General features: G+C 42.3%; 2 protein-coding genes across 2 annotated transcripts; both read left to right on the forward strand.

Moving 5' to 3' along the window:
* The first annotated feature begins 811 nt into the window (after positions 1-811).
* On the forward strand, positions 812-1,855 carry noto (notochord homeobox). Its single transcript, XM_070843009.1, has 3 exons — positions 812-1,205; positions 1,315-1,502; positions 1,617-1,855. Exons 1-3 carry the CDS (start codon positions 812-814, stop codon positions 1,821-1,823), a joined length of 789 nt encoding a protein of 262 aa, XP_070699110.1. The 3' UTR covers positions 1,824-1,855.
* Positions 1,856-10,967: 9,112 nt separating this feature from the next.
* On the forward strand, positions 10,968-16,265 carry emx1 (empty spiracles homeobox 1). The gene is made up of 3 exons (XM_070842700.1): positions 10,968-11,313; positions 13,144-13,328; positions 15,199-16,265. Exons 1-3 carry the CDS (start codon positions 10,968-10,970, stop codon positions 15,364-15,366), a joined length of 699 nt encoding a protein of 232 aa, XP_070698801.1. The 3' UTR covers positions 15,367-16,265.
* Positions 16,266-17,778: the final 1,513 nt, after the last annotated feature.

A 17,778-nucleotide genomic window follows, 5' to 3' on the forward strand; every position in this document is an offset into this window, starting at 1 on the left:
GTGACACCGGGTTAAACCAGCAGCACCACTCTGTCACCGCAACACACCCGCTGAATTTGACGCCTCAATCAGGGCAGTTATTCAGTTTTAAGAGCGACACCGCTGCTGTTAAACGGCACACTTTGGAAATAGAGCACATTCGTTTTCTACAGGAAAAAGATCATGGACTGTTTACATACAGGAGTGATTCCTGATTTACAGATGCTTGTGAAAAACATAAGCGCAGAGCCTTGAATATCCCTAAATTGTGAGGTTGACCAAGTGCGTCAAATAGTCTGGAATCAAAGATAAAAGGAAGAGTAAGTGAACAGACTCTCTGTAAATTGTACAGCTTAAAGTCGGCCTCCAATTGTGAAGAGACTTGTTACGCTGCTTAAAGCATCTGTAGACAAGCCAGGACTTAAAAGGTTCCAAATAAGATGATTTGGTAACATCAAGGCTTTCCCAGCGGTAATGATTACATTTGGACTTAAGATCCATGCAAGAATTTGTAGCCCAGTAAATCTCCTGAGTCCCCTGCCCCCACGACTCTTCAAAAGCCTTGTCATTCAAAGGGTTAGGATGTTTGACAATCCCAGCTTGTATTACTCCACCAATTAATTGGATACGTTGTCGGGATGTTCGTTTCTCTCATCTGCTACTTAGAAAGACAAAGGCTCGGTGGGGGGCTGTTGACACCTCTGTGTCCGGACGGAGTATAAGTGAGGACTCTCCGCACAGCAGCAGCATTCTTCCTCCTGCTGCACTTGGAGCAACAACTACATTCCGCAAAGACCTTATTTCTTTTCCACTTTTTTACACTTCAGGAAGAATGCAGGTGCCGACCAGACCAGTCGGAGCTTATGGATACTCCGTGCGTAATTACGCACCAGCATCACTGTACCCGCAGTACCCAGGCAGCCTGTGCGCGTCTCCGGCAAAGCCTCCCAGTGGAAAATCTTTCACCATCGATGCTCTGCTCGCCAAGCCGGAGGACACGACCAGCTGCCGGGCGAGTCCCACTCACTGCGGGGAGAAATATCAGCCAGCAGCGCCGCTGCCGCTCACCGGACACGTAGGCTTACCGATGGCAGCAGCCGCGGCACCTTACGTCTACTCACCAAACATGTTGCACTCAGCGGTCCACGGACAGCCTGGATATACAGTCTACTGCTGCCCGCCTTTCACCTACCAGGCATCGTGTCGCGGAGCCTTTTACGCACAAGGTAATTGGAGTGGTTTTCATAAATTACTGAGACTATTGGGTAAACATCCAAATGTCAGGAAACCGAACCACGTGGCGGTGTGCTTTAATGTGTCGTCTCTTTGTTGCAGCGTCAATGTCCAAAGTCAATGCAGGGCTGCATTCGTTCAAAACTAAAGGTGGGAAGTCGAAACGGATGCGCACCAGCTTCACCAGCGAGCAGCTCTCCCGGCTGGAGAAGGAGTTTGCCCGGCAGCAGTACATGGTCGGCTCCGAGAGGTTCCTACTGGCATCAGCTTTACAGCTCACAGAAGCTCAGGTAAGAAAATACGGAGAATGATAATTGTTAAAAGCTGCCGTAGAAACACGTTTCCACACATTTCTTAAAACAATGTTTCTAAATGCGAGCTGTGTTTTTTGTTGTTGTCTCCAGGTCAAAGTCTGGTTTCAGAACCGACGCATCAAGTGGCGCAAACAGAGTCTGGAGCAGCAGCAGGCCAAGCTGGCCAAACTGGGCCTGGCTGCTCCGCCGAAAAGTCCCGGATCTCAAGGGCACGGAGATGAAGGAGATGAGGATGAGGAGTTCTCCGACCTGGATGTGGATATTGACGTGTCTGATGACTCCACTGACCACTGCTGACCGAACAGCCCTGGACTTTTGAAGAAACTTTTTGTACATACTGCTGAGAAAGGAGGCCTGTGTCTCCTACTATGGATATTTAATAGATGTATAGTTATATATTTAATTTCCTACTTTTATTGCTCTTTGATGAGTCCACTTCATGTGTTTTTGTACATTTGAATGAAATATTCAGAAATATATTTTATGACACTAATGGCAACCATGTCCTGTTTCCTTTTTATTTGCACGAGCACCGGAAGTTAAAGTAAAGTCTGCATGTTACTGCACATGTACAGCCGAACTGATAAAACCTTAACCTTTATAATCAGTTTCTGCTGAGATGAGAGTTGTGGTCCCACATTAATACACAGTTTTAGTTATTTCTGAATAGATATTTCTGTCTGCGATGTTTTCTCTCACTAGTTCAACCTGGCAGGGCTCATGTGGGAAAATGTGACATCCCACCAATCAGGAGTTAACAACACTCAAATTAAACTCTGATGACAGTTGTGGGTTTGTTTTGCTGCTGTTAAGTGAAATCTGATCTAATTACACCCACACAGGCCTGAACTCTTAATAAATTACACTTAAAGATGTGTTTTTCCAAATTTCAACTTTGTGGCTTATTTGGTGATTATTCTTAATGTGTGAGAGAAAGATGTTAAACCATGAGGGAGAACAAATAAAGCACATGTTTACTTCACACACCAGAGGCGTGAATAATGTCCATTGAGCAGATTAAAAATAAACTTGGTGTGATGAGATTCTGCTCACCAAACAATCAGATGAGGCTTTCCCAAAACCTCATTTAAATTATTAGTATCAGGAACTGATTGAGCATGAGAGAGAAAACCCCCTCAGATCACCAGCACAGCCTCTGACCTCTCCTCATTGCTCCTCTCGTCTCGCCCATGTGCCCAATCTGAAGACGAGGGGGACATGGTAAGACATTTCCTCTCTGGTTTGATCTAACTCATTTTATGCTTGAGGTCTGGGACAGACTCTGCTTCCCCTCTGATTTAACCTAAGCAAATAAATAACCAGCAGAGGGATTAGCTGGGATATCTGTAACCCGGGGTGGTAGGGGTCAGTCTGTCTCGAGGCTAGAGAGCTGGGTCTCACTGCTTAATCTCTTTAAACGGTCAATACGCCTGTTCTCACTGCCTCTCAATGGACCGGGCTCCCACATGCCCACCCACCGCCGGCAGGTGTCCCGTCTCTGCTCTATTGAAACCCAACGTCTTTCCTTCCAGGTGGAAAGGGACTCATGCTGTCCGCTGAGGCCTGACTGGCAGACATGAGGGATAAAACAGGAGAGAGGACAGCGTGCAGAAAGGATTGGGATGTAGCAAATGAGTCCATCAGAGCAGCTAATTGGGGTGGTCAACCTGAAAGTCCTGTCCTGCGGATAACTCTGTCATATTAAAGAAAGCTGATGGGAACACAGAGCAGGGGTCTCCATCTTTAATCCTTACATTTCTTTACGACAGGTTTTTACATTAAATATATATATATAAGAAGATAATCAGTAGTAAAGTTCAGTTTCTATCCTGTCAAAGTGCTAATTAAAGTGTATGCCCTCTACTTATTTGAAGGATCTGGTACTCAAAGTCCATGTCTAGCTGCAAGAAGACCTAGGCCTGAATATAGATGTGTCATTCCAAAGAAAATAAATGTTGGGTCCACAGTTTTATAACTGGGAAAGTGTTCATAATTTAGTGGACTTTACAAACAGTGCTGCTCATTTATCGAGCGTGAAACAAATCTAAGCTCCCAGGATGAATTATGAGAAGCTCTTTATGAAATATTGGTATTTCTCTGATGTAACTGACTGAAGTGAACTGAATCTGGACTTTGTGAATCAAAATCTAACTGAATGATGAGACGCAACATCCGGCCTAAAGAGGCGTTAAATTGGCGTTTACACATGAAACTGAGCAGAAAGATGAAATGCAAATTGTAAAGTTACTTCAGGAATCAACTTTGATGAAACTGTTTGTAATGTTGGGGCATGTTTGGGCCTGTTAAGTCCACAGTATGTAAATACATCAAAGACATATGAATTCACTTTCTTCTTCCATCAGTGACTGATTTAACTGATCAAACTGTGGAAAAAAAACCTCCACCAAAACAGTAGGCAGCAGAGGTGATGGAGGAGGTAACAGTATCAAAGAGAGAAGTTTAATAAACAGTAACAGAGTTGATCTCTCTCTCTGTCTCCTGTCCGCCACCCCCTGCCTGCTCTCTCCTGGTGTCCCCGCTCGGTCTGATTAGGGCTGAAGCGCCGTTGATGGAGGAGCAGAATTTGTGTAAAAACCCCGGAGAGCCGTTTCTGATGTGATCAGCCGGGAATCAGAGCTCCCCCTCCTCTCCTCTCTCCACAGCCCAACGTAATCCCATTGAGTGAAAGAAAGAAGCAGTCAGAGGCCTGGGAAAACCTGGAGAGTCCTGGAGAGGGAGGGGTGGAGGGTCACCGGCCTCATCGTCCCAATTAGCACAGGGCACCTTAACGGCTGGAAACAAGCCAACGGCTCAGTTTCTTTAGACTCTGAACTGAAGCTCCTTATGAAAGGAGACTGTTACCTTACATACTTTGTCTTGGTGGCAGATGCAACATGTATTTGGTCTTTGCTGGCTTATACTGTATTTTCAACAGATGACAATTAGCTGATGTTAGAAATTTATCTGCAACAATTCTGACAGCTCAAGTCATCGTTTAAGTAATTTTAGTAAAAGAGAGAAAGTGAGCGTTTCCTGCTTTTGGCCTTTGTCTCGCCTCCTGCTGTCTAGTGTTTGTGACTTTTTAGATCTGTTGTTGCTCATGTTTCTTTTTACTGTTTGCACGGCCCTATTTTTAACTGTTACTACACTAGATAAACCCTACTTTCTTTCTTTTCTCTTATATTATAGTAGTTTAAACACAATTGGGGTTGAAACTGTTGGCCACTCGAAGACTTCACCTTGGGCTCTGGGAGGCATTTATTTGTAGGCATGTATTTGTTAAATTATTTATTGCCTCGAAATTTGCTGGCAATTTTGTCAAAGATTCCCATGGAGAAGAAACATCGTGATCTCAGGAAACCATCCTGGTAAAATGAAAATCGAATAGATAAAGTAAAATGAATGACAAGTCAGCTAAGATGAGTCAAGTACAACCTGCCAGGGAAATGGATTTCGACTCAATAAGTTCACTAAAACAATCCTGAAACATGCGGACAGACCTGAAAATCGGTGTAATGCAAACAAGCTGTAAAAGACAGCAGCATAAAGGGAGAGATCCATCATTATTTTGGTCAGAATCATACACACCAAACAAACAGGGTGCGAAATATAACACTAAAAGTGGCTCATCATCACTTTTGGTGCTTTACATAGTGACTACGTTTAAAAGTGCTACATACTTTGTCAAAAGAAGACCTTTACCCAACTAAACTAAACTAAACTAAACTGAAGAACCAGCAGAAAAAATCTAAAGAACCATACAGGAGCTTAACAGGTTCTTTGTATGCAGCGGTGCAATATAGCACATCATCTCCCTCAAAGAACCACTGAAGAACCACTGCGTGAAAGCTGTTCAATTAGGTGCAAATACATAGATAACTCATTATGAAATATACTAATATATGGTTATCTAAGTTTCATGAGGATGACGGGTCTCTTCTGTGAGGATTTTATCAGGCAAATGTCCATTAAATCATCGCTGGATGGTTTTAACCCTCAAATCATAATCAAATATTCCTTCAGTGTGTCTACATTACTCAGCTGTATCTTTAAACACCTACAAACGCACCTAAAACACGCTTTTTCTCCTCCTTGAATGCAAATGCATTGGTCACATGAGTGTTTAGATGTAATGTGAAGGTGTGAAAGTTCTCATGGAGAGCAATAACCTCCAGCTCCAATAGGACAGTGCACCATCTCGCGTTTTAGGGTAGGCGATTGTAAAACAGAAATCCTCCTTTGCATTTTATTTGCAGAGGCGAGGGCCCCTGTTCTCCATCTAATAGTCATTAGCTTTCATTACAAGCGTTTGAAGTGGAAGCTGCTCTTTGTCTCGCCGTGAAAGGGCCGCATTTGAGACGCACAATGACTTCTGACACGGGCACTGACGTGAGGAGCTCTCCTGATGCGAAGCGGCCATCCTCGTGTTTCTGGAGAACAGGCCGTTTCTGCTTTCTCTGCCAGGAAACAGCAGCTCCGGAGACATAAAACACCGTGAAGCAAGTTGGAACCCCGACAGGATGAAGCTTGGGGCGGCTGGACATAATGGACATTACGTGTCCAAACGTATCCAACGTGCGTCTTTTACGCACACCACCATCTATGGAGCCCGGACTAAAGTGTGTCTGTGACACTCAGCTGTTATACACTGATTTTTTTTCTTCACAGCAGGTCTTTTTAATGGCTGTCCTTAATCACGTTTGACATATATTAATGATATTTTATCTCACATGGCATCGCCGTAGCGCTGAAATGGGAGACTGGGTGTGTAATGTGGCTCATGTGGCTTTAAAATCTGCATAATAAACTTTTCACAAGCTCTCAGGTTTACGCCACTGCCATAAAATGCTTTAAAATCGGCTCGAAAGCCCCATCTTTTCTGAATAGATCGAGATAAACACCTTTTCTTGGTATGAACTCGTTTCTTATTTCTCCCGGTCGTGTTAAGAGGGGGATGTTTGTTTATGCTGAGGAGGGGAGCCGGTGGAGGAGCGGGGCCCCCGCACAGGTGGCTAAACGACCGCACTTCTCAAGCGGGTGGCACAAACGCAGCGACGTGCTACTTTCCCCATCTCGTTATAATGGGGTGAAATTTTCCAAGTATTTAAGTGGGACAGATTAGCTGAGCACACAACGCTAATGCGAAACAAAATGGCCAATTAGTTTATTAATGAACGCATGGAGGAGGTGAGAGGGAGGCCCGGAGCTTCAGCGGGCCTCTGCAGTCTGACTGAACCGGGTGGTTTTAATCAACATCATGGAGAAGCTTCAGGGACACGAGAGACCAGAGACCTGCACCTACAAGCCAGTTCATTAGTAAATACAGCCAGCATTCAGTACTAATGTGGTTTATCAGTAGTGTAACAGACTAATATAGAATTCAGGATATAAATGATTTGTGATTTATAAGATGATTTCAAAGATTTCAGGCTGAGGTGTCTTTAGGTTCTGTGCATCAATTAAAATGAGTTTGAATTATTTGGTTTATTGGGACTTTCATGATTAGTTCTATGTTTCTGGAAAGCTTCACTAGTGTTTGTGGCTCTGTTACAGATCGATTTAAAATTTTAAAAGTGACTGCACATTTTAGTTGTATAACAAATCGTGGTTTGGTATTTTTCAGGGTTTAATGTCTGATCTGACAAATATTCCCACATTTTCCCCTGAAACAAGTAGTAGAGGGACCTCCTGGACCTTGACATGAACTCAAGCTGATTTCTGCAGGAGCTTTTAAACCCTAAAAACATGCTCTGCCTCGGTTCTCCCACTGGATGGCAGCAGTGGTCTAAAAACACCAATATATCTCATGTGGAGAAAAAGGTCAAGGGTTTTTCTACAAGACCTGAATTCAAGGTTTCCCCCATTAAAACTCTAACATGCATCAAACATTGGAAATAGTGTTAATTGACTTGCTGCACTTTCTAAGGTCATTGGTGAGACTTTTGTGAACTTCTAATGTGGTGAAGGATTATCGAGACTTCTAAACATCACTGGGAACAGAACTTTAACACAGTAATTCACAATCAGTCCCACAAGGATCATTATTCAGATTCAAGGGATTTTAAACTCATATAATAAAACACAGTATGATCAAACCTGTCTCTACTATAACTTCTCAGGTGGGACACCATAACAGAACATCCTGTTAAGGCCACTAGAGGGCAGCACTAAAATGAACCCCTCTCTCACTTTGTCCCTCATCTTGTCCCATAGTTGGAACTCACAGTGAACTACAGGAAGCTAGCTTTGAATCTCACCTGTTGTTTAATGTGACAAATTAAATGCATTGATCAGAAGAAGCTTTGATGATCAGAAAATCTGGATATCCTCTCTAAACAATAATGAGCTGTTTTTGTTTTGGTTTTTTTTACATTAAAGGACCTTTATTGTGTTTTAATTACTGCTGTGTCTGTTTTTATATATTACCCATATCTCACTGGAAGACATTATTGATACTGAATGGATTATCGTGATGAGATAATATTAGAATGTGAAATATTTCATTTAATTCTCATAATTTACAGCTATACATGTCTTTTCTAAAACGTGCACACAAAGCTGTAAAAGCAGCTCTTTACAAGGACAAATCTGTGTTTCTTTTTAATCCAAACTGTCAGGGACCATCTGTACCATGTGCCTACACACCAATGTTGTTAGTCCCATTTTTACATTGAGCTGTCCAATCATATTTATATTTATTGGGTATTTTTTCCATTGTTTGCTGAATAAACGACATGTGGTGGTTTATTAAATTGTCACATACAAATAGGGCTGTTGTACCATTTGTTTGTGTTACTTATTAAAACTATTAAAATTAAATCTATAATAGTTTTATTTGATTTGACTGGCCAATGTGTAACATGCTACAACTCTCTCAGCCAGCTCTCCCCTAATCATTAATCTGTAATCTGAGGACATTGTGGTGCCCAGTGTAAACCAGGCAGGATAATACAATTAAAACAAAACTCCACGCTTCACGTCCACAGGAATGTTCAGTGATATTAAATGGAGATTCAAATGGTCGCACAGGCACCGACAGCCCCGCAGGAATAATGAACTCCTACAGCAGAGTTTGGCAGGAAAAAGTCTGGCGCACGGGAGACTTCGGTCAGACTCTCGGTGAGTCTCCTCCGGAGCCTCGGGGGAAGATCAACAGCAGGTACGGAACAACAGCAGACTGCTCCGCTTTGTTTTTGTAATGCGCAGCGATTTGGCCACCTATTAACCAGCCGCGATCAGGGTCAGTGCGTAAAGGCCCAAAGGGTTTCATCATTAAACTCAGCCGGCTTGGTCAGCTCTCAGGCTCCTGCTGCTGCACGCTGGGCAAAAAGACGGTTTAGATATAAAACCCGAAGATAAAGAGTGAGTGAGTCCTGAAAAGAAGGTGAAAAAGACCTTATATTGTATTTAACCTATTACACGCGACTTGTTGTTCATAATTGACTCAGTCACTGCTATGTGGGATTTACAGTGTGGCCCTCACAGCTACACATAATTCGTTTAAACAGAGCATGTAGATCAAATGAAAATATTTGCATCCTGAAGCAAAATGACTTCGTTGCGCAACATCCAACAGTCATTTTTGGGGGAGTCGTTTAAATTCGGCGGCCATACTGGACATAAACAGGCATTTTTAATGGGACTGAAATGATCCACAGGCCTGTTTTATTCAGCAGTGGCTCCTGGGAGTCATGCAACAGAGGGAAAGTATTCCCAGGGAGTTCAGGGCCCTCACAGGATAGAAAACAGACTCACAGAGATGACTGAGTTTTAAAGAGAAATCACACTAGGGAGGAAAAATACGGAGCTTTTTGGACACAGACGCATCCACAGAACCTACTGCCGTCTTTAGGAGCCTTTAGCTCTAAACACCTAATCAACAACTTGTTTTAGCTCATAATTTCCATCGGTAATGATTTTCTAATGCAATTTCTGGGCAAACGGCCGCATTTAGAGGATAATTATTAACCTGGTTAGTGCACCATGCAAGCGGAGCGCCGAGCGGGAAGTCAAGCCGTCGAGCTTCAGTGACAATTACAGGCTGCGGGTTTCTCCTGCAGGACTTCATGCTGATAAACTGTTCTCAGGAAGGACAAACAGAGTCCTGGTCCTGGTCTCCAGAGGTTCGGTCTGCTTCACAAGACGTCCATGCGTGCATGAGACTCCTTTCAAACCAAGCCAGGTATCATCTCCACCATGGATGTTCTTTTATTGGTGCTTTTGAACAGTAATAGTGCCCTAATACACCCTCATACCATAATTAGAAATAATGTCTCAGCTAAGTGAATAAAAGGAAAATCAAAAGCAGAATATGTATATTATTATATCATTATTATTATTAGTTGTTGTGGTTCATTAATAACACCCATTATTGATTAGGTAGGCCAAATAGTGACACACCTTTTTCTGACGTTCAACATGTAGCCTGTTACACACTAAGAAATCAAATCACTAACTGAGAATTTAAAATACCAGTAAAGGATTCAAATTATGCTTTTAGTAGGAGAAGTTTTTTGCGCTGGTGGAGGTAAAAATGATTCACCTGAGGGTGAATCTGATTCAGTTTGATTAAATGAAATGTTAAATATCGTTTTCAGCCATCATCGATGAGAAATTCGAGCAAAATTACGTGCAAATTACGACATAAGAAATATAAACTGTGATAGTCTAGAGCGGACACTTCAAATAACACTCAGACTTCAGACTGTATTTCACTGAGAATCTCAGTGAATCAATGAAAAAACGCTGCACCATGAGGGTGGAAACTCGGTTAAACGGTACCAAAACATATAACAATGTTTGGCACTTCACTGTGAAAAGGGGTGAAATTCCCACTCCACATTTCCCTCACACACACACACACACACTCACACACACACACACGTCCATGTCTCAGTATCGTGACTTGTGGAGACTTCCTGGATGATTTGGAGATGCTCTGAAACAAGTTTCTCACCCCCACCGGCGGATCGTTTCCCTTCAGAAAAGCGCGATATTAAGGCTGAGTGGGACACACAATGACCCATTAATTGGAGCACACATGTTTTCCCAGCGTGCCTCTGTAACTAAGCCGCCCGGGCTTGTGTGATCTATGGAGCAGGTACTTGAGGAGGCCTATTGGCAGGTGCTCTGGTCCAATCAGCTCTCCGCCCGGCGCAGCGTCAAACCACACTGAGGGTTGAAGGCGCTTTTAACTTGGTGCGCACTTGTGCACAGAAACCCTCTGAGTGCGCACAGAGTTCATGGATCTGGGCAATTTTCAGCACAGTTGAGCTCTGTAGCAGCATCTCCACAGGACAAGCCTGTGTAGGCGAGCATCCCCCCAAACACCACTCCATGTTTTGTTTTGCCATGACGCATCTCTGAGAGGGAGGTAATCTTTTCCAGAAAGAGGGAGGAAACAGACCGGTCACTTTCTTTTGGTGTTTTATTTCTACCGTGATGATGTTTTCTTCTGCGGGCAAGCGCTGCTTCACGATAGAGTCTCTGGTGGCTAAAGAGAGCCCCCTGACCGTGGAGGACCCCATCCGCCCCACGGCTTTAAGTTACTCCAGCCCGACAGATGCCTTAATGAACTCTTACCAGGCTCCGCCGACCAGGTCTCTGTATCAGACCCCGGACCTGGTGTTCCCAGAGACGGTGAGCCACCCCTCCCTCACCGTGGCTCCGCACCAGCTCGGAGGCTCCCACCTACAGCATCCGCACTTTTTCGGGTCACAACACCGAGACCCGCTCAACTTCTACCCCTGGGTGCTACGGAACAGGTTTTTCGGACACAGATTTCAAGGTACGTGAAGCGGCGGCGGTGCAAAACACCTTTAACACAGTCTGCAGCAAAGTGTTTCTGACTGAGTGATCAGCTCATAATTGAAAGGAAATGACAACTAGATGGAGATGCATGGGTTTCCTGCCGGACAGGATTCATGAAAAAGTGTGTGTGTCTTTGCATAATTAAAAACACACTAATCCATAGAGGCTACAAAAGCTTGCTGCAGACTTTGCTTTGGAGAGGTTTCCATATTTTAATGCACGACTTTTGAGCACGACATGACTGCCAGCACCTACAGATATTTCTCTGCTGAACAATAAATTGCAGGCAGGGATTTCACAGACCACAGGGCCACCGAGTTTACATCAGGCTGCTCTCATATTTCCACTCACATTCGCCCTGCAGCCTCTCTCAGGGAGCCCCAGCCAGGAGGAGATAAGCACGGATGGTTTTTTTTCTCCATACAAGAAAGCTCGCCCTAGGTTAGCCTACGATGCTTTTTCATTTCATTGTAAAAAAAAATCTGGCACAACCGCCAGGCTGTAGAGACAAGACTGATAAAATCCAGGATGATAATTTCAGTATAATGGGACGAGGAAGAAGAAAATCCTGCCCAGGTATCAGCAGCAAAGGATTTGACCACAGCCTGCAGACAAACCTCAGCATATAGTTTTTCAATAAAATATTACCCACATAAATGCACCTATAGACCTATAATGGCACATTTAAACTGTATGAGACTAATACACAAAATGTATTTGACAATAAAGATAAAATGATGCAAATAATTTACTACAATAAACCAACTTTCTCCCTGACAGTTTGATGTATCTACATTATTCTGTTAATACCCCTTTATGACCTCTTGGTTGGGTTTATTTTGGATAAATGAGGACAAACAGGAAGAGGAAATATAAATGGTAATGGGCAGAATATAAAAATCACCAAAGGTCACTATCAACACAGAAAGAAAAGATGTTTTATTATAAACTAAATATTTACACCTGAGAAAATATTAAGCAGTAATTAAAGTTATTTATAAGCTCTCTTCTATTCACTGTAAAAATTAAAAATAAAAAATAAAAATCACTTTATATTTGGTGTATTTTTCCGTATGTTGAATTGGTACAACATAATTATTTATCCGACAATTTGTCATATTATTATGTGATATAAGTAACCGAGGTGAGCACGGAGGTCATTTATATGTGGCTGATATATTTGGCTAAATATCTTAAAGTAATCAGGTTACACACATTATCATTACAGTAAAAAATAAAATAAATAATTGTGGTGTTTTTAGAGCTACAAAATATTTTTTTTGTTGTGTTTTGTTCTTTTACCTTTTTGTTACATAGATAGTATTTGCAAATGTTCCCGTCTCCACACGCTGTGATTATCAAATGGGTTTATTTGCATGTTTTTGCAGCAGGTTTCGTACAAAAAGCACAAAACAATATTTTTATTTTTAGCAGACAGTCATTAAAAAACACAGCTCTCTAATAGATTACCATTTAGCTACCCGCACATATTTATTTTTTATTTATGCACCACTGCATGATCACTATTCTAGTTATTTTGATCATTAAGCTATCAACTACAGCTACAAGGCTCAATAATGATAACATGTATAGATCCGAAGCTCTGCCTGACCCTGTATGACAACTAGAGCTTCCTTTGGTGTCGCTCCGCAGCAGAGCAGGCCCATTAACACCGTTCACACTGTTTCCATGATGCGCACTGAGCGCACTGACAGCCAGCCTGCTCCGTCTGGCCCCTGCTGACTGCTGGAAAAACTCACCTCCGTCATACTCACGGCCTTTGTTGTGTCTTTGAATCCGGCGGCAGGTAGCGAAGTGTCCCAGGACAGCCTGCTCCTCCACGGCCCTTTCGCCAGGAAACCCAAACGCATCCGGACGGCCTTCTCTCCCTCCCAGCTCCTCCGCCTGGAAAGAGCCTTCGAGAAGAACCACTATGTCGTCGGAGCCGAGAGGAAGCAGCTGGCAAACAGCCTGAGTCTGTCTGAAACACAGGTAGCTCCACATAGTGCTGGGCCAGCATCGTAGACTGTTTCTGGTTCAACCATTTCATTCATCTTAAATATAATTAAATAAATAAATTAAGAAGTTAAATTATTCTCAAAACGGGTATCATCTGGAGTAACTAGACTAGATGGAAATATGGCCGAATTATTATTATTATTTTTATTTAAAGCCACAAAATCATATATTGCTAATTCACTTACCTTTATATTATTGTATTTGTCAGTAAGCTACTGTTAATATCTGTAAGGCCCGTTTTAAGCTGTTATTTACAAGTGGACTGAATTATGTTTGTTATTAACAAATAAGGAATCATTTGAATTACATTTTGCATTGGTCATCATGAGATCTTATCATATAACATTATATAGTATTTATCATTTTATAGTTTGTAACACAATACTGAGAATTGCTGCCACTACACACAGATGCTAGAATGACTTTTACACAAACTCTGATTTTTTTCAGATGTTTAAAAATCAGTGCAATCCAATTTAATGTATTCCCTTCTCCCCGGCAGGTGAGACAGGGCTGCAGCTTAGTCTGTTAAAGGTCTTTAAAGGTGTTTAATTCATGCATGCTATAGGATAAAGGGGTCTAAATATTGATGGCTATGTTTAATGAGTCCACATTATCTGGGTGTCAATTAGGCCTAATGGGCAACATGAAGAGGGGGTTCCTGAGTCAGCAATATGGACGAATGCTGCTTGCAAGTTTAGGTTTTGTGTCGGTCAGTAGGAGGCTTGCAATTAAGCACGGATTGCATTATGTAAATTACAACGACAGTGAGTTGGATATTAATTTACACATTTTTTAATGTGGTCTTGAGTTAAGGTGTGTACTGTAACAGCTTAAAAACAAAAGGAATGCACGGCATGGTTGATCTGTCAAACCTGCTTTCTTCCTCTGTGGAAACATTTGGACCAGCAGACTGATCGAGTCACGGGGGTTATGAAATGGCCGTTATTAGTCAATATCACACTCAGCATGTAAAGGAAGTGTGTGAGCAATCATGGATGCCAAAGCAACATGTATTAATAGTGCTGAACCTATTCTCTGCTCCAACACTAGTTAGTTACTAGACATCATTTTCACTACATCTACCTCTGGGAACTGGTCCAGTTCAGCGTGGCTCTCAGTGAAAACACGTAGTCAGCCAAGCTCATACTGGCAACATCAGTCAGTCAGGAAGCTACTCAGCCTGTTTACCTTTCCGGTACATTAATGCCAAGCTCAGGTATGAATGCAAAGAAAAATGTAAATGAATTCTGCAAAGAAGCTTCTGGCTTTTGATACGTGGGAGAAAACACAAATGTGTAAAAAAAAAAAAAAAAGTTTTTTAACAGAAGGCAAAGTCTAAATGTTATTTTTACCTTAAGTGTCATATCAAAGCAGGGAAATCACAGGCAGAGGTGAAACAGTTAGCTGATTAACTGATAAGTAGAACAAAAGAAAACTAATAATTTAATCAGTTTCTAAGCAAAAGTTTCAAACTTTTCTTGTTCCAGATTCTTAAATGTTTCAGAACATTGTAAGCTTAACATCTTTGGGGTTTGGACAGTTGATCAGCGAGACAAAGAGAAAAGGCATTTTAGGACATTTTAGGACATTTTAGGACGTCATCTTAGACTTCAGGAAACTGTGCATTTTTTGCAATTTCCTCACATTTTATAGACCAAGTAATTCATCAAATAATTAAGAAGGTACTCAGCAGATTAACAGGTAATAAAAATGATTGTTTGTTGCAGCCTCAATCACAGGTATTATTGAGAACATTAATTATGGCTACCTTATATTTTAGTTGTGCCAGTATGCACAACATCAGGGCCCTGAAAATGTCTATTGCATATTGTTTATCCAGGTGAAGGTGTGGTTCCAGAACAGGCGGACCAAGTACAAGCGACAGAAGCTGGAGGAGGAGGGACCAGACAGCCAGCAGAAGAAGAAGGGAAACCACCACATCAACAGATGGCGCATCGCCACCAAGCAGTCCAGCTCCGAGGACGTAGACGTGACCTCAGAGGACTAAAACCGCGGTCCGACTTCCAACAATGCTGCCCTAAACCCTGCGTCCCCTTCGGACGCACCAGAGGACCAACACTATTTATTATGTAATATTATTAAGTATACTTAGACACATTAGAGGACGACACAAGGACTAAATTTGTGTTCACTGCACATCTCTTCATCGAGGTGCTATACTCTGACTTAATGGAAAAAAACATCTTATTTAATGACATCCATCCTGAATGTCCCTGGATGTGGAGAGATCCCTCCATCATTTAATGATCTTTGGTGTGTGACCACCAAAGATGAAGTGAAACAACACCAACCTCTATCATAGTGTTTTTTTTTTTTTAATGTACATAGGCTATTTGTTTCATTAAAGCTGTTTTTACCACCTGCTTAGGTCATTAACACCTCATTGCTCACCGAAGCCACTCTGCCACCTGTGAACCACGTTAATTTACATTTCTCCTCAATGACAAGAACAAGTTGTCGCACACATTTAAATCATCCACTGAGTCAGAAGAAGAAGAAGAAGCTGGTGACTGGCCAGAGGAACAAAGCAGGAAATTAACCATGTCTCAAAGAAGATCCTAACTTGCCACTCGCTGCCTGATTTTATTTTTTACCTGTGACTTAAGATCCACTCTGCTATGCTTCCTGTTGAAGATTCTCCACAGAAAAGGTGATTCATGACCAGCTGTGCATGACTCTGGGACAGATGAGACGCTGCAGAGACCTCTGGTGTTAGGGGCGAGTTGTGCCACATAATAAAAGCAAGTTCACAGCTTTGTGCTTCTTCTGCCATGCCACATTTGTCAATCTGGGGTAAGGGATGACGTCTCCGTTTGTTGAATTTCTGCAGATTTCACCATGCGCCGTGTGTAGTATAAAACATATATTAGAACATACTTTTCAAGCAGAACGTGTAATTACAAAAAGATGTTTTAGAAATAAAAACAAAAGCTATTTCTCTCATGAGAAATGTCATGTTTTGTGTAATTTAGGTGCTCATTTTGTACATCATGTAAGCCTGGCTGGAGGTTTTCCTTCCAACCAGCCATTACAGCTGCAGATTTCACTCATTAGTTCCTCCTCGCTGGGTGAAGGTGCATGTGTAAATCAGTGTGAAACATGCTGCTGCAGTCTTTGATTGGAATGAAAACCTGTGGACGCTCGAGCCAAGAAGTGATGAACAGATCAACCAAAGAGTGAATTTCCATTTTCACGTTGTTTTATGCTTTAAAATAGAACTAAAAAAATCAGCAAAGATTTAGAGAAAAACTGAACAGTATGTTTCATGGCACCCAAAAGGGTGGATTCAGGAGGATTCATCTTAAGTTGGGAACCACTGATCAAGACTGAGGTGTCAGGAATGTTACACAGGTGCCAGGTGTGTTACCTATTGGCCGGTATTTCCTCTGAATTCCAGCAGAAGGGGGACACAGAAATAATTCCCATCCAAAGGGTGTAACCTCTGAAAAAAAAAAGAGGGAAAGTAGTTACTATTGTGCGGCAGCCCTTTCACCAAACCGCCTCAGTAATCACCTGTCAAAAGAAACGGAAGGAATCTCCTCCTAATGACCCAGAGGCTTTAGAGATGAGCCCTGACGTCTGACCCTGATGTCGTGTTTTGTAAGCTAAGAAACACAGAGAAGGAACGGGGAGGAGGCAGGAAAGTAAAAAACACAGCTGTAGTTTTTACAAAGGCACACAACACGACAGACATCTGCAGTTGCAAAAGGGGCCACATGCCTTGTTTTGAGTTTCCAGGATATCCTATACTCACTGCAGGTGCAAATACATCTTCGAAGAGATACGACATTCCTTATTGTCCAAATAAACACCATCAAAGGTGCGTTTTAACCCGTACAGTGGCTCACTACAACACTGCAATCGTCTGCGGTTAAGGCCAATCAAAGCTTGGGTAGGTAAAAGGTCAGTTTAAAGAACTTAGGAAAACAATTAGAAGACAATCACACCGTCTCCCTAAACGTGGTGTCTCCTGTCACCTGAGTCAGCAGAGAGGAGACTTCAGGAGAGTCTCTGGAGGAGTAGACTGCTGCCAGGTGGGGGAAGGAGGCACCACATCCCTGCTGCTGCTGCTGCTGCAGCAAAGGTGTTGGAAAACTGGTCTGAAACACGATGACTGATTTAATCATTACTGTCTAATTACTTTTTTCTGTGGGATGCTTGAAGCCTTCTATTTTCTCAGCTACAAACACTACAAATTCCCTCTGTTTTATTTGTGCTTATAAATGTGGACGTTGAGTGATGCAGTCATGCAGTGTAGTCACAGTTGTCACACTGCATCAGTTTCAATCGAGTTCATTCAAATAATTTGCATGCAATTAGTGCAGTAGAGATCATTTATCCCAGAGATACAAAGGAGAGACTGACAGAGACATTTACTTCAAACAGATAAAAATGTGAC

Source organism: Pempheris klunzingeri, chromosome 13 (genome assembly GCF_042242105.1).
Source record: "Pempheris klunzingeri isolate RE-2024b chromosome 13, fPemKlu1.hap1, whole genome shotgun sequence".
Classification (NCBI taxonomy): Eukaryota; Metazoa; Chordata; class Actinopteri; order Acropomatiformes; family Pempheridae; genus Pempheris; species Pempheris klunzingeri.

Bases quoted from the DNA above. Each gene is read 5' to 3' on its own strand.
- emx1 (XM_070842700.1), top strand. From the start codon at position 10,968: ATGATGTTTTCTTCTGCGGGCAAGCGCTGCTTCACGATAGAGTCTCTG. The intron at 11,314-13,143 runs GTACGTGAAGCG...ATCCGGCGGCAG, and splicing joins TTTCGGACACAGATTTCAAG to GTAGCGAAGTGTCCCAGGAC. The intron at 13,329-15,198 runs GTAGCTCCACAT...TTGTTTATCCAG, and splicing joins TGAGTCTGTCTGAAACACAG to GTGAAGGTGTGGTTCCAGAA.
- noto (XM_070843009.1), top strand. From the start codon at position 812: ATGCAGGTGCCGACCAGACCAGTCGGAGCTTATGGATACTCCGTGCGT. The intron at 1,206-1,314 runs GTAATTGGAGTG...TCTTTGTTGCAG, and splicing joins CGGAGCCTTTTACGCACAAG to CGTCAATGTCCAAAGTCAAT. The intron at 1,503-1,616 runs GTAAGAAAATAC...TGTTGTCTCCAG, and splicing joins TACAGCTCACAGAAGCTCAG to GTCAAAGTCTGGTTTCAGAA.